This window comes from Chaetura pelagica, unplaced genomic scaffold (assembly GCF_000747805.2).
Source record: "Chaetura pelagica isolate M959 unplaced genomic scaffold, ChaPel_1.0 scaffold627, whole genome shotgun sequence".
Classification (NCBI taxonomy): Eukaryota; Metazoa; Chordata; class Aves; order Apodiformes; family Apodidae; genus Chaetura; species Chaetura pelagica.
The window spans coordinates 871,712-894,522 of record NW_009953970.1 but is presented as its reverse complement, the minus strand read 5'-3'; the positions used below and the strand labels follow the sequence as shown (position 1 = coordinate 894,522).

The 22,811-nt window shown below is 37.5% G+C and overlaps 1 protein-coding gene across 1 annotated transcript in view; it reads right to left on the bottom strand.

Annotated features, from left to right (window-relative positions):
- The window catches only part of ROBO1 (roundabout, axon guidance receptor, homolog 1 (Drosophila)), a 627,322-nt gene that overhangs the window by 77,091 nt on the left and 527,420 nt on the right, over positions 1-22,811 (bottom strand). The window contains exons 5-7 of the mRNA XM_010002162.1: positions 12,009-12,129; positions 7,173-7,311; positions 5,725-5,852 (exon numbers count right to left, since the gene is read on the bottom strand). Coding sequence (XP_010000464.1) covers positions 5,725-5,852; positions 7,173-7,311; positions 12,009-12,129 — 388 coding nt within the window. The remainder of the gene's footprint in view (positions 1-5,724; positions 5,853-7,172; positions 7,312-12,008; positions 12,130-22,811) is intronic.

Below are 22,811 nucleotides of genomic sequence, written 5' to 3'. Positions count from 1 at the left end.
CAGCAGGAGAAAGCCTCTGGCTTCAAATTATTTTTGTAGTAATGTTGCTCCAAATTATTTGAACTCCTGTTCTACTTGCTTAGAAACATGGGTGTCAAGTCCTTGCTTCAAAGCACTAAATTGCAGGAAGGGTTCTCAAAAGTTTTTAAGTGTTACTTCCCTGTAAGCAATTGCTGTCACTGCTGTGAGACCCTATGTAAAAATATAAAACCCCATAAAAAACTTAAAACCCACAGAACAGTTATTTATTAAAATATGTTATATGGATTTGAGGCAAGTATAAATCATATTTTAAAAAAACAACACCTGAAATATTTACTGATTCCTTTTTTAACCTGTATTTTAGAAACATTTCAGGAATCTTAGTGTTCATCTCTTGCATCAGTAGAACAAGCACCTTCAGGGCACTAGTCTCTTCTTCACAGTTTCCTCAGTTCTTTCCGATCAACTTGTAAGATTTATATTCTTTCACCAGAAAGAGGTGGCAGTGAAACTCCTCAGATCTTTGATAGAAATCTGTATGTAGTGCTGTCATAGTTTACAGCAGTCATTAAGGGGAAAGGGCTGTCTCTTTAAGCTATACAAGCGACAGTTTCCTTCGTTCATCCTGCCAAATCTGAAACACCTGATAACCTTAACATGCAAATCTCTCTGCAGTTCATAGTACTATTCTTCCTTTCCCTTTCATGGAGACTGAAGACAGAATATGGCCTAAAATTAGTTATTCCAAAAGGAGAAATACTGACTCAAAGAGAAAACATGTAGACAACTTCAGATTTAAATCGAAATCCTAGTTTTAAAATTCCAGTGGTTAAATTCACCTATGATACTCTGAGGCATTCACTGCAATACATAAGAACCACCATATAACTCCCTAGCATTTTTATATTCCCACAAAAATCTGATTTTTGTCTTTGTTATTTTCATGGAGGTAGCTCAGATGCCTAGAAAGCAATTACATTCACAGCCAACTTACAATATGTACCAATGGCATGACACAGTGGAAACATGTATATGTTATCTGGCAGATAAAAGAGCAAATCCTATTCCTTTTCATTCTGGGTGGTATTCTCAGCCCAACCCAGAAGCCTTATCAAATAGATGTCTTTTACATATTGCCTTAAAGCTACTTTGTACAAAGAAGGGGTGGTAGGAGAAAGAACTTCCAGATCTGAAGCATGTGCCACCTTCTCAGATTAAAATTCTTTGTCAGTTGACTAGTACATCAAAATCACAGCCAGAGGCCACTCATCAGAAGCTCTGCTCACTATGCACCTTGCAGACAAGCTCTGTTAGCCCTAAAATTAACCACAACATAGGCTAAAAAAATCTTGATATCAAAGATCACCACTGTAAAATATTAATTGGCCAGAGTAATTTCCATAGGATTTCTTCTTTTTTTCCTGCCAAACTGATAACACTGAATGTGTTTAGCATCTTTGAATGGCAAAATTTAAACCTTACAGTTCAGTCACTGCTGCTGCATGTTTAGATGCATATTAGGTAGGGCACCCTAACAAGGATTGCAAGCTCCTCCAGTCACTGCTTGAGGAGAAGTCAAGAAGAACTCAAAGTTTGAGGATTGTTTTTCACCACCAAGGTGCTGGTGACCAAGTTGCCATGTTGATATTATTCTTGTGAAGTTCTCAAGTCAACTGACCTACTTGACTTGTTTCTCTTCCAGCTCCTGCCGAGTAGCAACTACACTGTCATTGCTATAATGGTTCTCGACCAACTGCCTAGCAGGACTTCCACTGGAGCCATAATTTCAAGCCATAATGTAGTAAAGCTTATTTCAGTATAAATTATAAATTTATTACAAAATTAGATGTTAAAAAAAAAACCTTAGTAAGTATTGAAAGTGGGAGAACAACAAATGGAAGTAGGGGGAAATATGTAAAACCTTTGGTTGTTACACGTACTCATAAGTATTTTTATAATTAAATATGAAATTTAAAGGTTTTTGAAGAAGCCCTAGTTTTATTTTCATGAGTGGTAAAACTAAACCTCTTCTAGAGATGAAGTTCTCAGGCATGTATTTTTGGCAATTTTGTGTGTCTTAGGAATGTGGGCTTCAATGAAATTGCATACAATATTGTAATTTCTACAGTTCTGCTTCAAGGCATAAAACTAAGCAAATCCCAGAATAAAAAAACTCAAAAAAACCCCATGAAAAGCATCTTGCAAATATTCACATATATAATAAGTATATCCAACTTGATTAGTGCTACAGCAAAAGACAAATCCACTGGTTCAAGTTGAGCACATCAGCTACTTGATAAAATGTAGTGTGTTGGTAAAATATAATGTATTGTACTCTGGGATGAGTACTGCCAGTTTGTATTGACTGAGGCATTTATTTAATAATTAATCACCTCCCGAATGAAACGCTCCCGTATGTATTCAGCAACATCTCTGGGATGCCTTCCATATGCACTACACAGTGCTGTAAAATGAAAATGGTAGACTGTGACACTCTTAATTTCAGGAAAATGCAAACAGCAGCAGGATTACATTTTCTTAAGTATTTTATTTTCCAAGGAGAAAATAAGATAACCTGACAAACAGTTTCAAGGATGGAAATGCTTTTACACTGCAATAGTGAAAGACTTAAGCAGAAGGTTCAAACTTCTATGTCAATATAGAACTTTAATTGTGGTTTAAGAATATGGCTGAAATCACAATCAAAATACAGCATCTAAATTTCACATGGGAAATACTTATCATCCCCCAAATACTTCTAATCCCCAAAGTTAGGAGTCCGTACAAAGGAAAACAGTGATTCCAGTAATCAGATTCTGTGATGCTGGTGCCATAAGTAGGAAGAACATAAAAAGTTAATTGATATTCCCTTCCCTCTTTTGTATTTTCCACTGTTTGCATCCTATTATATACAGCTGAACTATCTGAGTTGACAGTTCCTAGTCCACAGATAGAGGGTCCATTCCTGCAGCTCACAAGCAGCACTGTGAAGTTTTCCTTAGACAGGGAGCACTGCAGGGCATGCACTATGCACTCCAACTTCTGCTAGATCAAGGAGGAGGTAATAATACTGCCCAGTCCAGGGCAGCTCTCTGCTGAGACACCAGGTTAGTTATTCACTGTATTTCACCAACACATCCCTGACACCTAGGTATCTCAATTAGCCCCTCTGCTGCACACTCCACCTTTTAACACTCCAGATAACCCTGCAGAGTGCAGAACATACACAGGTCAATCACAGTGCTTGAGGCCTGAAAAATGATGAGTATGGAAGAGGATAAGTCATCTTAGCAGTGCTACCAACACCAAGGCTTGAGCAGGATCCTGAGGAGCATTGCTTACAGCGCTTTCTGCTGTGTGTCAAGTCTCATTTAGTGCCGCAGTTCCACTCTACAGACACTTGACAGATGATGACTGCCCTTTTCCTAACATGGATATGCATATTCTGGGGCTACCATTAACAACCCTTATATCCTTTCTTGGACTGTATTCTGGCATGAAAACACCACTGCCTACTGCTGACCTACTGATGGGGAAAAACTACAAAACAAACCCTCACAAAACCCACCAAAACTCAGTCAAACCCAAAACTAAAGGGAAAAAAACCACTTCTTTGATCTTCGCTGAATAAAGCAAGTGTATACAATGGCAGGTGTAACTTCTGAGGCTATGATGGGTAACACAGACCTCTGTTTACAAAGACGTAACAAAATTCCACCATCTGGCATGCCAGAACACATATATATTACAGTCAAGACATCATGGGACAATTAATAAAAGCATGGAAGAAACTTATAATTTCTATTCCTTAAATTACCCGGAAAAAATACTACTCATATGAAAATAAATAAATAATAATAAAAAAATCCTCAAAGAGCTTTGTCCACTAACAGTCAGATCTATGGGGTTTGGACCTAGATGAACTTCAAGGTCCCTTCCAACCCAAACCAGCCTGTGATCCTGTGATCTTAGCACTGAAACAAGAATATCAAATCCACAAAGGAAAAATGTGTAAAAAATCTAAATGGAAAATGCATGTTTTCTAGGGGAGTCTTTTAATTTTTTTCCTTCCCATAAACTACGTCTCCTGAATACTCTCATAAGTGGATTTTGATCATAGTTTACTACATTATCAACTACAAATTGGCATTATACACTACAGTTTCTCACATCAATCCTTTCTACAAAGACATTAGTACAGACAAATGGCTCAGGAGGTAATCCATTCACACTAGGAAACAAATTATCCCATAACACCATACACAGAGCCAAGCTGTTACAATGTAAATATCTGTGTGATACAAGTACTTAAAAAAAAAAAAAAAAAAAAAAAAAAAAGGATCTTGCTGAATCGAGACAGGTTTTGATCATGGTCCTTTAAAAATAATTTTATTATAAAAAAATTAAAATCTCACTCTAGAGCTCAAACATCTACATACTTATGTCACTTTATATCTAAAGGCCCCGTTGAACTAAATGAGATTACAAGAATGCATTTGCTAATTATTTTGAATAGGACTATGAAGGGGATTAGGGCTACCAATAGCTTATTTCCTTAAATGTAACTGCTCAACCTTTCATAAAGCAAATTTTCCTTTACAAGACTAACAGTTAATATAAGACATGATCTTCAGAGCAAACTGTCATTTAAAAATAATTCAGTCATTTTTTTCGAAGATACTGTGCTTACTCTCATGTGTTAATCTTTTATTCTACAATACTAACTATAAAGCTGGTGATTTTGCAACATAAGGTATCAGTTTTGATGTATAAACATCACGTTGACTAACAAAACAGAACATCTCAATATTCTTGGTTTTATGAGAGCTTCAACAAAAGAATTCCTATTTTACTAACAGCTACAGATGTTACGGACACCAAATGTTTCTGGTGGAAAAAGGAGAGCAGGTTAAGGACAAGACCTTTCCTGTTACAGTAAATGTGTCAAAGTAGAGGCCTGTCACCAAATAAAATATTTTGATGCCTATGCTTCCCCAGAACTCCACAATGACTAATTCCCACTAAACAGAGAAAAGGAGAGAAGGACCATCAGTGCTTAGAAAAAAGCATCAGGATGACATCATTGTCTCCCTGCTAGCCAGGAAAGGAAGAGAAGGATTATCTGAATAGTGAACATCTGGATTGTGTATATAAAGGCAATGAAGGATTTTTATACATATTAGTTCACCAAGTTCCACTGAATTTTTATCTTACAAAGAAACAGTAGTGCTAGGACACGCTTGTATAATGAAAAAGCAACAGGAATTCCAGTGGTCTGCATTAGTGTATTAAAAGATACACAGTTTATCATTCGCTGCTCTTCACTATATTTAATTGGAAAGAAAAAAAAAAGACAGATACTTGAACTTATAACTTTCTTTTCAAGATGAATCAATTTAGTTTCATAACACTGGAATTCTTTTTCCTGTTAGGGTTTAATTACAAAGATTGAAAGTTACATGATTCAGATCACAATGAAGCTCATAACATACTAAATTCCCCATTCCAGTACTATAAATACTGCTTATTAAAAAATCTGACATATGAAGTGCTTCAATTTCTTAAGAATGTAACTCAAACCAAACTTGTATTTTCTTATATACTTTTTTTAACAACACAGCTAGAGTTCCTGCATGAGCAGCGACTCTACTAGCTGTGTACAGCTACTCTATTACTAAATTGCTGTGCAAAAAAAATCAACTTTATTTTAGGTTAGAGTCCTAGGTAAAGAAACGCTCTTACCTTGAACTGTTAGAGTTGCTGATGCTTCAGCTTTTCCAACCATATTTTCTGCAACACAAGTGTATGAGCCCATATCTCCTGCTGTAACTTTCCGGATTTTCAAGGTATGATCATCACGGATTTCATATCTTCAAAAATACACAGTAAAAACAGTGAATAGGAATAATAAAAATTTGTTCAGTTTCTGTGAGGGGTAAAAGTATGGTGGGTTTGCTCTCAAATATTTTTATTCCTGAATTTTCTTTAGAAATAAAAACATGTATAAATGCTTACAAATTGATAATTTAAAAATAAAGTTTTAGAAGCAAAATACATCTAAATATTTGAAAACATTGATTACATATGCAATGTAAGTCAGTTTTACTGATATCAGTAGAATTTAACTGCTGTAACACAACTGGAAAGCTCTAATGCAGAATATTTTAATTGTTAGAACTCTTTCAACAAGTAAATGTAATAATAGTTGTTATTCCTACAATGTTCCCACCTGAATGAAAGAATATTTGTATATGGTTGAAAATATTGTTATCAAGAAGATGAGAATTGCTTGAAAGTCAAGATAAATCACAATTCATTCAATAATTTAAAAACAAGTAAATGTAGCCTTTAACCTCTCCTTTCATCCCCTTTTTTCTTTTCTTTGCCTAATGTGGTCAGTTTATAAGAAGTAGATCAGGAATATAGAATAGAATCATAGAATCTTAGGGGTTGGAAGGGACCTCAAAAGATCATCTAGTCCAACCCCCAATCATCCCAGATATGACTGGAGCGAACTCTTACAGGGTTTCTTCTTTCAATCTCCTCACTTAATAGGTTTTTAACAGATGATTGGAAATTCTAAATAAATAAATAAATAATCGATCACAAAATGTGTCTCTATTTAATAAAGTCTTTTGGACTGAATTACAGCAATGACAAGGAGAAAAAGTTTAGTGGAAACTAAGCAACAAAACCATGTATTATCAAGGGTCTAGGACAGCTTTCTGCCACCACCTCCCCACAGATCAGCAGATGATGTGGGGCTGTCCCGGTGCAGGTGTTCTGATGGAGAGCTGGCAGCAGACAGCTGTCCTGATAACCAAGGCAGCTTTCTACATTACCAGACTACATTTCATACCAATTGTAATTCCCAATATATACTTTTGATGTTGTCATCTAATAAACTATTAGTTATATATTCTCCGTGAAAAATTAATCTGTAATAGATATTACCAACTGAAATTTGTTATTTCTAATTCTATTTATCATGTGTTTTCACAACAAAAGCTTAAGAACAAGCCATTATTAAGTTTCAATAAAAAATTTAACTTCATCTACCGCTCAGCTGTATTTATAAATGTCTTATTAGATCAGTCAGGCCTTTTCCGTTTAAGAAAATGAAATGCTAGCTGTCAAATGCTGAATGACTACATCATACACCAATAAAAACGTAACTCCAAGTACCACACCTTGCTTTTGGTAATTCCCCATCATCTTTCCTCCATCTTACTGTAGGGACCGGGTCACCTCTTGCCTCACACTTAAACTCTGCACTATCATCCACAGTCACAGCCAAATTACTTGGTCTCTTCACAAAAGATGGTCTCTCTAAAAGGAATGGAAAGGTAAAAATGGGTTAATCCAGCCATTCTGTGCCCAAACTGCAATTTTCCTTGAACTGTGGCTGTCAGGCCAAGGAGAGCTGGATGATTAATCTTATGGAGATGCCTCTGCCGTTGCTCCTCTCGCTCTCAGCCCCAGGCAGAAGATCCATAGCCCTGCAGATGGGCAGCACTGTGAACCTCAGCACAGGGGGCAGACATTCTCAACAGTGAATCTGGATCCAAGCACTGACTTTCTTCTTATGTATCACTGTCACAGCTTATATAGCTAAATAAAAACACAGCCTATACAGAAAATCTAAATGCACATCGATCCTTGGGGGCTGCTGCAAGGACTCAGACAAATGACCATGTATCTGCTGCATTGCTTCAAAAAGACAGAAGGCACAAACCAAACAGGATCTCACTGGAGGTTAGGACACAATGGTGCCTCTAAATTCCAAGGCTAACTAAGGTCCAAAACAGAATCTGCATGAAGTTGCTTGCAGGTGTCAGCAGCAGTCAGTCATTGATGCAGTCATTTCCAAAACTATATTTGAAAGACAACATTTTCTTTCACTAGTCCACATAAAACAAAACCAGTGAACAAAACTCATCATATTCTCTGTAATTTTTGTTCACAAAAATTGCTGTTATCCCTGACTTACACTGTAGGACATGGATGACCCAAATTCTGGCTCACCAGATTAACTGTTACACACTTTTTCTCAGGTTTTCTGAAACAAAAGGGGATCTCAGTACAGGCTGTGCTATTCTGGCAAGCCTGCTATTAGCTGGAAATTTCAGGAAAGGGACTGACACACATTTCTACCTGCAACAGGATGCAAAGCTTTATGGTGCTGGGCTACTCAGTTCCATGCCAGGCTGGAGTGTAGTGAGGTCTGCACATGTATTAAGAAGAAAGTGTTTTTAACAATTTATTGGATTATCCATGAAGGATAACCCATCTAGAAAGGCAGCACCACATGACAACAGGATATTCTTAAAACTACAGGGAAGGTTTAACAGGAGAGTGCTTGGCAGGTTCCTTTTGCCTAAGGAAGATGACATTTTTGCCTATAAACCTGCAAAAGTTCTGAGGGAGTTGAGAAGACAGTTGCATGTTTTGACTTATCTGTATTAAAGATATAAATATCACCTCCCTGGAACTGGAAGAGTCTGATGTCATTGGCAGAATCAGGAAGTGAGAATACCCAAAAATATGTCACAAGTTTCTCACAGGAGTACAAAAGCACCAGACAGCGGGATAGAGAGACAACCCCATATTCTTAGTGTCTCATATTTATGTCTGACAAGGCCGATTCTGAATATTACTTTATTTTGCAGATAAAGATACAGAGAGGCAATATTACAAAACCTTAGTGAATGGTTCAAAAAAGGACTGAAGTGGAAATGTGAAGAAAATGCTATAGCTCTTTTACTCTCAAGGATTCCCAGACCAACTGGACATTTGTGTTGCTGAAAACTTACCTTTGCTTGCAACGCTAGGCAAAGGATGCTAGGTGAAATACCAAGGTGATCTTTTAGCTGTCAGTTCTAACTTGGGTTCATATAAAAGAAGTGAGAATTAAGCCAGAGACATACAAAAATTAATCTAGCTGTGAAGTAAAAAAAATACAAACATAGACATTCTTCCCCGCCCTGGCTCGTTTTTTGTAAGTGCAGTAGAAACACAGTAGAATGCAAGTAAAGAACATTCCAGGCTAAACTGAGTAAGAATAGTATCAGGAAGAACGTTCAACTCAACTATGTAATAGAAAAATGAATGATCTGGTAAAGCCAGGACTGCTGCACAACAGCAAAACCCACAAGAAGCACACTGTTCTCTAGATCAGTTTCCTAAAGGAAGAGTAATATTCCAAGGGCTTTTGTCTGCCCATTCATAACACACTTATTCAAATGCATGAACTGATAAGGGGAATCAGCACTGATGTAAGTATCTATCTTTGTCACATGATTATTTGTTAAACACAAGGAAAACGTAGCAAGGAACACTTTGAAATTTTCTAGTATTACACTTTGTGGCAAACAATACTCCCTCTGATCTAAAGCAGAGACCTAAAAGCAAAACTTCTAAACAACAAAAGCCCATAAACAGAAGATATTTGTTTAAAGATTTTTCAATAGGAAGTCAGTATGTTTCTCATACTATCTCATGCATATCTAAGGCCTGAGTTGAAAGAATAAGGTGTATTAAAGATTCTAGACACAGACATCCAAAGCTTTATTGTCGTGTTTGAAAAGAAAAAACCTCACTAGTTTTCCCAGGTGGAAAATCAGCAGTGTGTCTAAAGGAGAAATGAAAAGGCAAAGACAGACCTCTGTCTGCTGTCTGTCCCTTTTACAGGTGTTCAGCAAGAATAATATATTCCAGCCTGGATTACCTGACAGTTCTTACTATGATTCCCTGGTTAGTAGTAGACTAGTGATGAGCAATTACATGCTCTCAAAGTGCTTCAAAGGTGACCATAAATTAAAAAAAAACAAACACAAACCCCACAGTATAGTGGATCACTGGAAGTCTTCCCAAGCTTCTAAAAAGTTAGAGACTATCTTGCTGGGTATTCTGTTTCAACAGTTTTTAAGATGGCATACAATCTCATTTTATCACAAAAAAACCTACTTTAATTGCAACTCTGGAAAGGACTTCAAGTTGCCTGTGACCTAACTCTAAAAATCAGTGAATACAGATAAACATGCCAGAGACTGTTGCAACAGATCTCAAATCTGAATTTTAAAAAAATAAAAATTAAAAATTAAAAAATGCAAGTCAGGACTACTGCAGCAGTACTGTGATGGACACCAGTGTGTTTCAAATGATGAATTGGATACTCTGAAAACTACTAAAGCTGCACCTACACAATTCTCCCATGAATCATAGAATCGTAGGGGCTGGAAGGGACCTCGAAAGATCATCTAGTCCAACCCCCCTGCCAGAGCAGGGTCACCTAGAGTACATCACACAGGAACTCATCCAGGTGGGTTTTGAATGTCTTCAGTGAAGGAGACTCCACAACCTCTCTGGGCAGCCTGTTCCAGTGCTCTGTCACTCTCACAGTAAAGAAGTTTTTTCAGATATTCACATGGAACCTCCTATGCTCCAATTTGCACCCATTACCTCTTGTCCTGTCACTGGTCATCACTGAGAAAAGCCTAACTCCATCTCCCTGACACTCACCCCTTACTTATTTGTAAACATTGATGACGTCACCCCTCAGTCTCCTTTTCTCCAAGCTAAAGAGACCCAGCTCCCTCAGCCTTTCCTCATAAGGGAGATGTTCCACTCCCCTAATCATCTTCGTAGCTCTGCGCTGGACTCTTTCGAGCAGTTCCCTGTCCTTTTTGAACTGAGGGGCCCAGAACTGGACACAATACTCCAGATGTGGCCTCACCAATGCAGAATAGAGGGGGAGGAGAACCTCTCTTGACCTACTAACCACACCCTTTCTAATGCACCCCAGGATGCCATTGGCCTTCTTGGCTACAAGGGCACATTGCTGGCTCATGGTCATCCTCCTGTCTACCAGGACCCCTAGGTCTCTTTCACCTACACTGCTCTCCAGCAGGTCAGTCCCCAGCCTATACTGGTACATGGTGTTTCTCTTCCCCAAATGCAAAACTCTACACTTCCCCTTGCTGAACTTCATCAGGTTTCTCCCCGCCCAACTCTCCAGCCTGTCTAAGTCTCTCTGAATGGCAGCACAGCCTTCTGGTGTGTCAGCCACTCCTCCCAGCTTAGTGTCATCAGCAAACTTGCTGAGGGTACATTCTATACCCTCATCCAGGTCGTTGATGAAGATGTTGAACAACACCGGTCCCAGTACTGACCCCTGAAGGACTCCACTAGTCACACACCTCCAACCAGATTCTGCCCCATTGACTACAACTCTCTGACTCCTTCCTTTCAACCAGTTCTTGATCCACCTCACTACCTGATCACCAAACCCATCCTTGATCAACTTATCTACAAGGATGCTGTGGGAGATGGTGTCAAATGCTTTACTGAAATCAACATAAACCACATCTACCACTCTATCATCATCTATCCACCTAGTAATTTCCTCATAGAAGGCTATGAGGTTAGTCAAGCATGATTTACCCTTGATAAAACCATGCTGACTGCTCCTGATGACCCCCATGTCTTGATATGCTGAAGGTCTTCTGAGATTACACTTGAAGTTACAAATTCTCTTCTGCAATAGCATCAAAAAACAACTTTAGCAACTTTTAGCTAAGATCAGAAATCTTAAATGAAAATGCTTAAAGGATCACTTCAATAAGTAGACCTATTGTATCTTTACAACACTCAGTACACACAACTAGAAGTGACAGGATAATTATTTAAAATAGAAATTTAGAACAATTCTGATTTTCTTCAACAAGAGTGAAAAAATAAGCTTCTGCTTCTCAGCGATGTTAATTTTTGTGTTATTTTACAATACTCATTCAGTGGACACTGGAATTATTTTCAGTTTGACAGCTAAGTAAGAAACACCTTCTGATAGCAAAAACAGTCCGAGGGTAGTTATAAAGCCATTAACTGCAAACCCTTTGCTAGAACATAAAAAAATGTCAACATAAACACTGAAAAGGAAATAGATGAGAATGATCCTTAATAAAAGGCTTACTAGGAAAAAACAAAAGTTGGACATTTCATTAACATATTCTTAAAGGAGTTCTTACCTAAAACAGTGAGCTCTGCAACTTCACTTTCACGTTCTCCAACCATATTTGTTCCAACACAAACATATTTGCCAGCATCATTCTTTCTTGTGTATGTGATCATAAGCTTTCCTCCTCTGATCTAGGACAAATCAAGGATAATAAAGACCACTTTAATGTGAACTAACAATTTAATAGCATTTTTTAACTTGAAAAAGGCTTTTTTACAGATACTGAAAATAAACCAAGCTATCAGATATTTCCCAAATCATACAGAAATGTGAAAAAAAAAAAAAAATTACAATTAACCTAGTTTCCCTCTCTTATGAAAAAAATCTTGCCTCTCAGTTTTCTAACATTTCTCAAATCTGGACCCCTATTACTCTTGTCTTCATTATACATAATGTGGCACTGACTGTTCAACAGTCTATTTAATGCTCGCTGGCCAGAAGGACTACAATTCCTTCCTACATGCTACTTCAGTCTGATATAATCAGGTGGAGAGTAAAAATTAGCACTAGACATAAATCTCATTTTTCCATCAAGTGCTGCAATTACTTTTTCTTGACAAGAAATATTTGTATGTTTTACTACCGATGGTCATGCTTATTATTATTCATGAATTTTGTGCTTGTTTTGGTTTTCATTTCTAAAAGAAGTGAAGGAAAATTTTAATTCTTCTGTTCTTCTCCTTTAAATAAGTAATTTTAAAGGCTGATAAGCAGCTGGCAAGAAGCAATTAAATCCTTATTGGGAAATAAATAACATTCTGCTCTTAATTCTGAATTCAGTTTTTGGAAGCTAATGGCATTCCTATAACCTCAAAATTCGAAAACATACTTTCCCTTTGTGATTTCTAATCTTATTATTTTGTTAAAAAATACATGCTAAATGCATATGAAAATACCTGATCTCCCTTTAAAAGTATTTATTCTCCCATTTGATTAACAAAATAGCTGAACAAGTTTCAGAGTTTACCAAAATGCAGCAAAATTTGTGTAAGCAACTGAATACGTACCATGTTTATGTTACTATACAAAAATGTCACTTAATGACATTAATTACAACCGCTTATGAGTCCAATCACATATGAAAACCACAGCAGTTCAAGGCATGGGTGGAAGTAAACAATAAATAAAAGCCACATATGTAGCTACATGAAAGGGTCTAATGTGGTCAGTGACAAGCACAAAAGTGTTCTCAATATGAGGCATTTTGCTCAAGTTGCCTGCAGCTAGAAATCTATCCCTGAAAACTTGACATCTTGAGCAGCGTTGGGCTCTTATTATCATTGTAAGATGTATGCACAAAAAGATGACAGTCAGTTATTGAGATAAATGAACATGCATGTGTAACACATACAGCATTGCATACAAATTTCATTCTGTTGCCTTTGGCACTCCTTTTTTGAGAACAGAAAAGATACGTCCTTTATCATCCACAAACATAGTAACGATGAAATTTCAAGGGGGATTTAAGGTACAAAGAATAAAAAAAATAAAGGTGACTTGCAAATACACATTTTTCAAAAATCTGATTGCCGACTGCCTGAAATGGTAAGCATGAGAAGAGAATGTAGCATATAATTTAATAGAAAAAAAATCCACATGCATTTTTGGATATTTGTATATGCAGATATATATGCAGAAATGTATACTGTTAATGTATATTAATATTGAATGCACTGGATTTAACAAAAAAAAATTTATTTCTGTATCATGAGAATTCACCAACTCAGCTGCTGATTTCAAACCCATGTAAACGGAAAACAGTGATTTTCACACATCTTAAGAGCTTAAGTCCCACTGGTGTTCTGTAGCACTTGTGCTCCTCTGTTACTTTGTCTGTTTCAGAAAATCCCATTCAAACCCACTACAATGTGACACAATTGTGTATTTTGCACAAATTGTAACCTTCAGCAACAACTATCCTAGGAATTTCTTCTAGGAATCACCACAAGACTCTCTTCAAGGCATTGATGGAGAGAAGCATTGAAGCAGAAATATTTGAACAACTAAATATATCACATATAGCTGCCTTTCATCCAAGTTATTTGAGATTTACATAAGGAAGAAGAGGCAGAGGAAACATTCCCTAATGGATGTTAAGGCAGACTTTCAAAGATATGACACGCCTATTGAAGGAAGCTGCTCTTCCAAGATGGAATTCTGAATGCATTTAGTTTATTTTTCCCAAGGGTTTTCCTTTGTTGATCTTGTTTGTTTGTTTTTCTTAAAACAGAAGAAGGGTATAGAACTTTAGCTACAATGATGGCTATTCCACATTAAATTGTGATGAATTAGACAGTTACAATAAAATATACCACAAGTGTGTATGGAATCACATATGTCTGTAACTAGAGCCTTTGCAGATGGCTGGAAGAAAGCACATTTCCTCTCTTGGGTCACTACCCGAGTTTTTAATTAAATTTTAACAACGAGGTACCCATGATCTCAGTAAGATGGATCAAGCCCTTCTTTTAACAAGACATTTAAAATCAAATATGTAACTATGACAAATTTACACTATCTATGTCCAATGTTTGCCAGTTTTTCCCTCAACAGGATATCCTAGACATACCTATGGGTTGTAGACCAGTGGCTTTAACTAACAAAGCACATGAGATACATGCATGTGAATTTTTGTAGGAACACATAAAGAAGCACTGCTACATTTCTTTGTCTGGGTAAGTTTACATCCAGTAAGCCCAGCACTCTAAGTTCGTATCTGGTATTTAAAGCAGTAAAGAGCCAAATCACCTTTGGGGGATAGTATCTAAAATAATTCAAATTAAACTAGTCATAGTTTGTGGATAGTTAACAGTTAATCAAGGCATTTTGAGTGCTTTGACTCTTCTAATATTTGTGCCCCTACCCCAGAATACACCAGTTGGACTTTATAGTAGCAAATGATACAATGGTTTGAAAAAACAACAGGCGGTGTAACATTTCATCTAAACCTCCAGAAGAGCTGTTACCACACTGAACACAAAGAGAAGTCCTTTCTTCCTAGTGAACAAGATACAACAAACAGTTCTCTTCCACTGCTCTGGTAGATAGCGCATATAATGGGAGAGGAATTGCTTTGCTGACTGTCAAAGCCTTAAGTCAAATTCTGAAAAGATGGAAATTTATACAGAAATTATGCCAAGGCACTTTTTGACTTTTCACGCGTCTTCAGAATTTTGCTCTGTTCTGCGTCTACCACCAAATTTATCAGGGCTGTGCAAGGAGAAAATATAAGAATAGCACTGAATACCCATGAGAGAAAAAGGTTGTGATCAGCAGTTCACAGATGATCCTCAGTTGCCTGTAACATGTATGAATTGCTGTATGTATGTTAAGAGAATATATAATAGCACAGTGGCTTAAAAAGACTTACTGAAAGCTATTTTCTAGGACCTGCCTGCCTGCCCATATTTTGCTCTTCATGAGTAAATTGTTCATTCAAGCAAGTCCACTTAACTTATTTCTTTAAAAAGCTGGATGTTCATACAGAAAACTGTAGGCACCCATAGAGTTAACTAGGTCCAGATTTGTAAATTGTGGCCACCCAGCAGCAAAAAATCATATACAAATAATGAATCAACTCAGTCAGCCAATAAATCAAATCCATAAAGACTTACCCAGGGGTTCTACAACATACCACTAAGTATTCAGTAGAGCTGTACACATACATACACTTATCCTAAGATCGTACTTTATGTACCTATGCATGTTGCGTGTGCAGGTGTAAATTTTTTGTATGTAAAAATCCATACTCATCTATCTGTTTTAAGAAACATTTTAATATATGTGGGTGATTCATTTACTTTTCACAGAAATGTGCAATGAAATATGAGGAAGAATGAAGCCATGAGATGAATTCTTGGGAACTCAAAATATAAAGGTGACTGGCTTTTTTTAAACTTTCTTTTAGCTCCTAGTTTCTTTCTATTTAATAAATTAAATTTGCAATGTTGTAAAATAATTCTAAAGCAAACTTAAATCCTTAAGAAAATTAAATTTAGTGCAGAATGAAAGACTGACTTCTGTTCGTTTAGCCAGCGTTTCTGTACATAATAAAAAAATTAATATCTTTCACTTTTCTAGAATGCAGCTTACATAATATCACATTTTATTTAAATTAAATATGTCAGACAGGTGGTATTAACCTGTGAGACACAGTCTTTGCTTTAGAAGCGTACCATCTAATTATAAATGAGAATAAAACACTTAAAGAACAAGGTGAGTACAGACAATTGTGATTAATACTGTCACCAATTGTAGATAAAAATAAAACAGAGCTTTTATTCTTAGTTTGGGAACACAGAGATTGCTAATTTCCGTCCATGTGGCCTAGCATCCCAAAACAGATCAGTATATCCATATCGTGACTTATCATTGCAGCAGAGACTGTAAGACATGGAATATCAGCAATAGCAGACAACTTTGTGGTTTTAATCAAATATGAATGAATACCTATTTTATTTCAAAATGTGTACCTTGTTCCAAGCCTTGTGAATCCCATATATTCTTCCTTATATATTACAGCATGCTTATATATCAGACAACAGAACTAAATGTGTTTGGAATAGGTCTTCAACAATGATTCAAGTTTGTTCTTATCCAACTTCCAAGTTCAGACAGAGGAGTCTGTCCCATTTTTGGTTTCATTCCCTGGGACCCCATGAGGGAATGTACTGACTCCTCCAGATCAAACACACAAAAAAATTCTATTTGAAACAAGTTTAAAACATACTTTCAAGTGGTCTTCCTGTGCTGTAAATCTGTCATGTGCAAATCAGTTTTTGCCCCCTACTATACAGATCGATAAAACAGTCTTGTAATGACAACAGACCTGAAGATAGACTCTATATAGGATAGTACAAAATACATAGGAAGATAGCTTAACTTAAAACAAAAAAGCATTCAAGATAGATAAAATGACAGTAGATTCAAGCTGCTGCTTCCGGCACCCCTGCCAATCTGGCCAGGATACATCAGAGTCAGAATCAGATTCAAGTTTGCTCGGGAGACTGCCTTCCCCTCTTTTATGGCCTCATTTATTAATGGCTGTATCTACAAGAAGATGGGTATCTACAGAGGCTTATGGATTATCTGTGTCCTGAATTGTATGGTGACTTCACAGGGAGCTGAGCGTTATTCAGCACTTGCCATTATCACATGACACCAAATACTAGAATTACTGTAAGTGTTTGATACTTTATCCAGCTAACAAGATTGTGGAAAAAGCCAAGATATGCGCAGATTGTCATAAATCAACTTCAGAAAAGAAACCTCAGCAGATACAATTTTCAGAAGTTTAAAACTGTAACAATCTCCAACTTACTTTGTACAAACATTTGGCTGTTAATCACAAAGACTTAATTCAAAATAGGCTGTATTGGCCCATATTTATCAGAATTAAATTCCAGACAGATAGCTATGTTTATATGAAAATGTTTGAACCAGTAAAATACTTTCCTGAAACATTTTCAGAGCTACAGTAAAAAAAAATAAAAATAATAATAAAAAAATACTATGCAATACTTCCCTTTCTTATTACAAACCAAGATTAAAATCTTTCTACAACAAAAGCATGTGACAATTACCTACATGGCCTTAAACCTGTTCTACCAAATCTGAAAAAAATTTGCTTCTCACAATGCTATTTACTGAGTACAAAAAACTTAACTAATAGGCAACACATAAGAGCAATGTATGGTCAATAAAAAATACATGGAACAAAGCAACCTTTCTGCCCAACTAAGTCCTACATGGGAACAACATGTATGTACTGACAACTACAATATTTTTGTAAAACTGTAAATTTAACCTAATTAATGAGTCTCCCCTGGATGCATTGGTGCATATATACCTTTCACTGCAATCAGTGACTGAACTCAGAAATAAAAGTGAACTTCAACTGAACTCAGTGTCTGGTATGTCTTCATTTTTCTCCCCTTAAGCAAGTCAGATGATTTGAAGTATCTGTTACACAGGAATTTTCTTTCAAATATCATCATCACTGTGTTACTTACACACCTCCATGGATAAATTCCCAGACCAGCTGGGGTTAATTTGTCACAAAAAAAAATCTCTCAGTTTTTAATTATGTTACCTAAAGTATCACAGACGTAGTAGGGAAAAATAATCCTAACAAACCACAAATTGTAAAACACAAAACAATCATCCTACCTGGTAACCATCAAAGAAACAGCATAGCCCAAATATGCAGAAGAATTTACCAGCCTGTTTCTCACTGCAAAAGACAGATGCAAAAAGCCACTCTGAGGGGCTGTGGTGAAAAGCCACCAAAAATGAAGACAAGAGCAGTTTTAGCCTGGCCCTCCAGGGACCAGCAGAGCCCACTTACACAACCAGACCAGATTCTGCAGTGACTGCCCACTGCTGCAGTGTATGCCTAAACCCTGCAGACAGCACCAGGGGGAATGTAGGGGAAGGAATGCCATCACCATGACATTTCAGAAGCGTATGGACTCTGCTGATGATTTCAAGAGGATTTCAGCTCCTAACTGTTATTGTAGGTATTGACCAATGTTGTCTTACTTTTCTAAGCCTGGAGTTAATGTTGACAGGACAATGACATGGATTTAAGAGAACTCAGTATCATGGCATGTATGTCATCAATAGGAAATCTCCTGTTTTCCCTAAGGAAAGAGAAGCTGTGCAGACCATGAGTATCTGACAGCAGAGTCCTAACTTTCAGCTTCGAAGCTCAGAAGGACAGGTAGATACAACTTCACTAAGACTTGTAATCTGATTAAAGATATTTCTCAGAGTGTAGATCTCTCACTGCTGTTGTGTCAAAATGTGGGGTTCTTCAAGGCCCTGATATAGGGTCTTCTAAAGGGAACTAACAAGATTGAAGTTACCAAGAGCTTTGACGTAGATGCTCATATTTCTACGTTGAGCTCCGACAAGAACTGGAAAGACCTTTAATGTGAACAATAAAGGTTCTTCTAAACTTAAAGTCCAATTGTGAAACCACAACAAAACCATCACACTCTGAGAAGAGAGAACAGAAATAAAAAGGAATTATTAAAAATAAAATCTCTTGGCATGGGTCTGTACAGTGGGTGATTATTTTCAACTTCGGCTTCAGTCATTCAGAGATCTTCTGAGATGCAGCAAACTTGGCTCAGACTCCCACTTGCCCCAAGGAGAGGGCACATCCCCTTGGAGACTGGATGTCTGCTGCTGCCTCCTCACTGAAGGGGATGTAAATTACAGGCTCCTGGATTCTCCCTGTGACCACTGCACTTCCTGCACTCGATTGCCTGTGAAAGCTTTCCTCCCTGGAAGCTGGCTCAGCAGCTTCCCAAGGGAAAAAAGAATTTCTGTCTTCCTCTGGAGGTAAACCTGAGCCCTTGATGGCATAGAATACAAACTGACAACCATACTAGGAAAAAAAAAAAAAAAACAAAACCAGCTAAAATGCCCTGGAGTCATCAACTCCTCCCATTAATCCTACATACTTAACACCAACAGCTCCCCCCCTGATTATTTTCAACTTCGGCTTCAGTCATTCAGAGATCTTCTGAGATGCAGCAAACTTGGCTCAGACTCCCACTTGCCCCAAGGAGAGGGCACATCCCCTTGGAGACTGGATGTCTGCTGCTGCCTCCTCACTGAAGGGGATGTAAATTACAGGCTCCTGGATTCTCCCTGTGACCACTGCACTTCCTGCACTCGATTGCCTGTGAAAGCTTTCCTCCCTGGAAGCTGGCTCAGCAGCTTCCCAAGGGAAAAAAGAATTTCTGTCTTCCTCTGGAGGTAAACCTGAGCCCTTGATGGCATAGAATACAAACTGACAACCATACTAGGAAAAAAAAAAAAAATCTCACACGTGGCAAAAATGCAGTGGATTCTTCATACATTTCCACACTGGCATTTTAATGATTTTAAATTTTGAGGCAGATTGACTTGTCATTCAAAATATTTTCTTCCAGAACTTCACAATCAATGTTACTTCTGAGTAAGTGTTGTCTTTGCCAACTAAACACTACAAATACACAAGTGTTTTGCAAAACATAGCCTTGAAAAAATATAAAAAGTTTGCCAACATAACTAAAACACTAACAATTCTCTGACTTTTGACAAAGATTACAACACATGGAAATGAGACCACACTTTAAAAACCCCCATATAAACCTAGATTAAGTTTCTATTGCATTTACCTCTGACTGAGCCTAAGCTTAGTAGAGCTTCCAACATTTATAATAAGACTATGCTGGACATACAAAGTTGTGAAAACATTAAATCTTTCACATTATTTGTGTAACTGTCAAAAAATGAAACATACACATGACATTGTTCATTTTTCATGAACAGTTAAGTACAAAAGTAATGTATTAATCTGCCACATTTCACTCTTCCATCAGTGATCACTGGCAGCTCTTGTAACTGCAGCACATGGAAATCATAAATCACAAATTCTTTGTATTTTTTGTGGTCTGCCTACAAGCTTTTTGCTACAGGACTGAGATAAAAACCTGAAGTCACAGGCAATCACAAACAAATAATAATATGACTGTATTTTTTATTGAAGAAACACTGAAAAGCCACTGGGGTAGACATTACAGCTACAGATAAGGTCCCTATTTGGAAGATGCTAACATTTAAACTTACAAAGAATAAGGAAGAGAATGTAAGCAGAGAGTAGTAAAGATCAAATCCCTCGATGTCCCTAGCCCACACAGCAGCCTAGTGTCATTATTTTCATTTTTGTGCTCAACTTTAGATAGTCCAGACAGACTCAACAGCCAGTGAGTGACCTGCAGATCGTAGTCTGCTCACAAATGTCCAGCCCTCTGCCGCCACAGGAGACTATACAGTAGAAGCTGATCTTTAGCAATGGACAGTGAAGCCAGGAGCTACTCAGAGTGTCTGTTAAAAGAACGCAGTACAGGTTGCAACCAAGTAGAACAAAGCATACGCTACGTACTGAGATCATTGCTCACACACTTCCCATCACCATCCTCTAGCGATGATACCCTCTGAGAGTTGTTGTTTGTGGGCTACTGCCAGGCTCGCTGCTGAGAAATACAGCTCTGGTGTCAGCAGGGACAGGCTGCCTACCAGTTCTGCTCTTCCCACTCAGGCCTTGCCTTTGGAGCAGCCAACTGCTTATTGCTCAGTGTGTAAATGGAAGTGGTTACAGTGTGAATAGCCAAGGAGAATGAAGAGAGTGAAGCCTGAAGAACGGTGCCTCTCCCTGTGCCTCCTTGGCTCACAGCTGGGGGCTGCCCGAGCTATTCAGGGGGGCTCTTGGAGCCCTGCTGGGATAATTGCTTCCTTTGCGGCAGTTTCTTGCTGTTCCTCTCAGATGTCAGAGTGGGTTTAAACTCCTGGCACAATTTTTGTTGCTGTTAAAAGGATACTATAATCTGCACCAATGGAAAAGGTGGAGAGAAAAAACAGTGGCTGGAAGTGGGGAGAAACTGTTCTGGACACTGGAAGTATTAGCTGCTTGACTTTTTCCATTTTTATTTACAAAACAAAGTAAAGGACAATCTAGCCGACCAAGTTCTGTACGGAAATCAGTGTCTACTGTTTGTAGCAGTTTGCTGTTGGTGAAATGAGACTGCATCAAAGGCAGAGGAATTGGAATTAACTCAGCACTATCATTTTCCCAGTTTTTCTTGTGGCTGTGTGCATGCATTTTTTAAAAATTAGTACTCTCACAATATGAAAAATAAGCTTTGACACCTTCTATGTAAGCAGTTCAAAAACCCATAAAATAGGAAGTGATACTTACAGATAACTGAAAGAGTTACATGATCAGATTTCTGTTTCTTTGGTATGAATTAACTTTTTAATGACAACAACAGGAAGTTATAAACTGCAATTGCATTCCCATAGTAAATATTCCTCCCTAAAACCACTGAAGCATCCACACTATGCTTCCAAAACAGAAATAAACTCAATTGTTCAGTCTGAAGGAAACACTTTACTTTTAAAGACGGTACTGTTTCTTTGCCAGCTACTCAGCATGACTAACAGAAAAGAAGATACCTTTTTGCATTTACAAGACTCATCTGACTAACATTCTGGCCAAATTTTTTAAAAGCAGTTGGCAAAAGTTAGGAGTTCTTGGCTGCTGGGTAAGGTAAGGGGTAGACAACACATCTGACTATCAGATGGACATATCAACATGTCCAGGTAGTTGAGTTCGCAATTCCACTTTCAAAATCTGGTCCTGAATGCAGATTACCAAAAGGTGCTGCCTGTGGCTCATGGCATACAGTACACTAAGTGCCCTCCTGACTGATTAGGGACCATTTATATATGGGATGAGTAAGAGTTGCCCCACCACAGTTGTGAGCCTGAACTCACAACTCCTGAGACATTCTATGATTCCCATCAGCACCTCAAATACATAAAAATATTTCTCGCAAAAATATTCATGACTGGTGTTTCTCCTTGTGATTCCTGATATTGCAAATGTTTCCTTTGCTGGTTTTCTTTTTATGCTGATGCACCTCAAGGGAAGGTAAGAAAATGAAGCAAAAATACTCACTAAAGATTACTGGGGAAAGCTGACATACATGAACAGGCATGGAAGATAGTATTTAAAGTACTGTCTTGATAGCATCTATGAAAACAAAAGACTTTATCAATAAGCTTCCTTATTCTTCTTCCTAGTTTTCAAACACAACCAACCAGTAACAGGATCAACTACTACTGCAATACATAAACAAAATTAAGTACTCTGATGCCTGCACAAAATTTTAATCTTACAGAAAATTAACAGTGAAGTTCACCACCATGTTCGTTCCAATATGGATCCAGTGGTTTCACTTATTTATGTCTAGAAAAG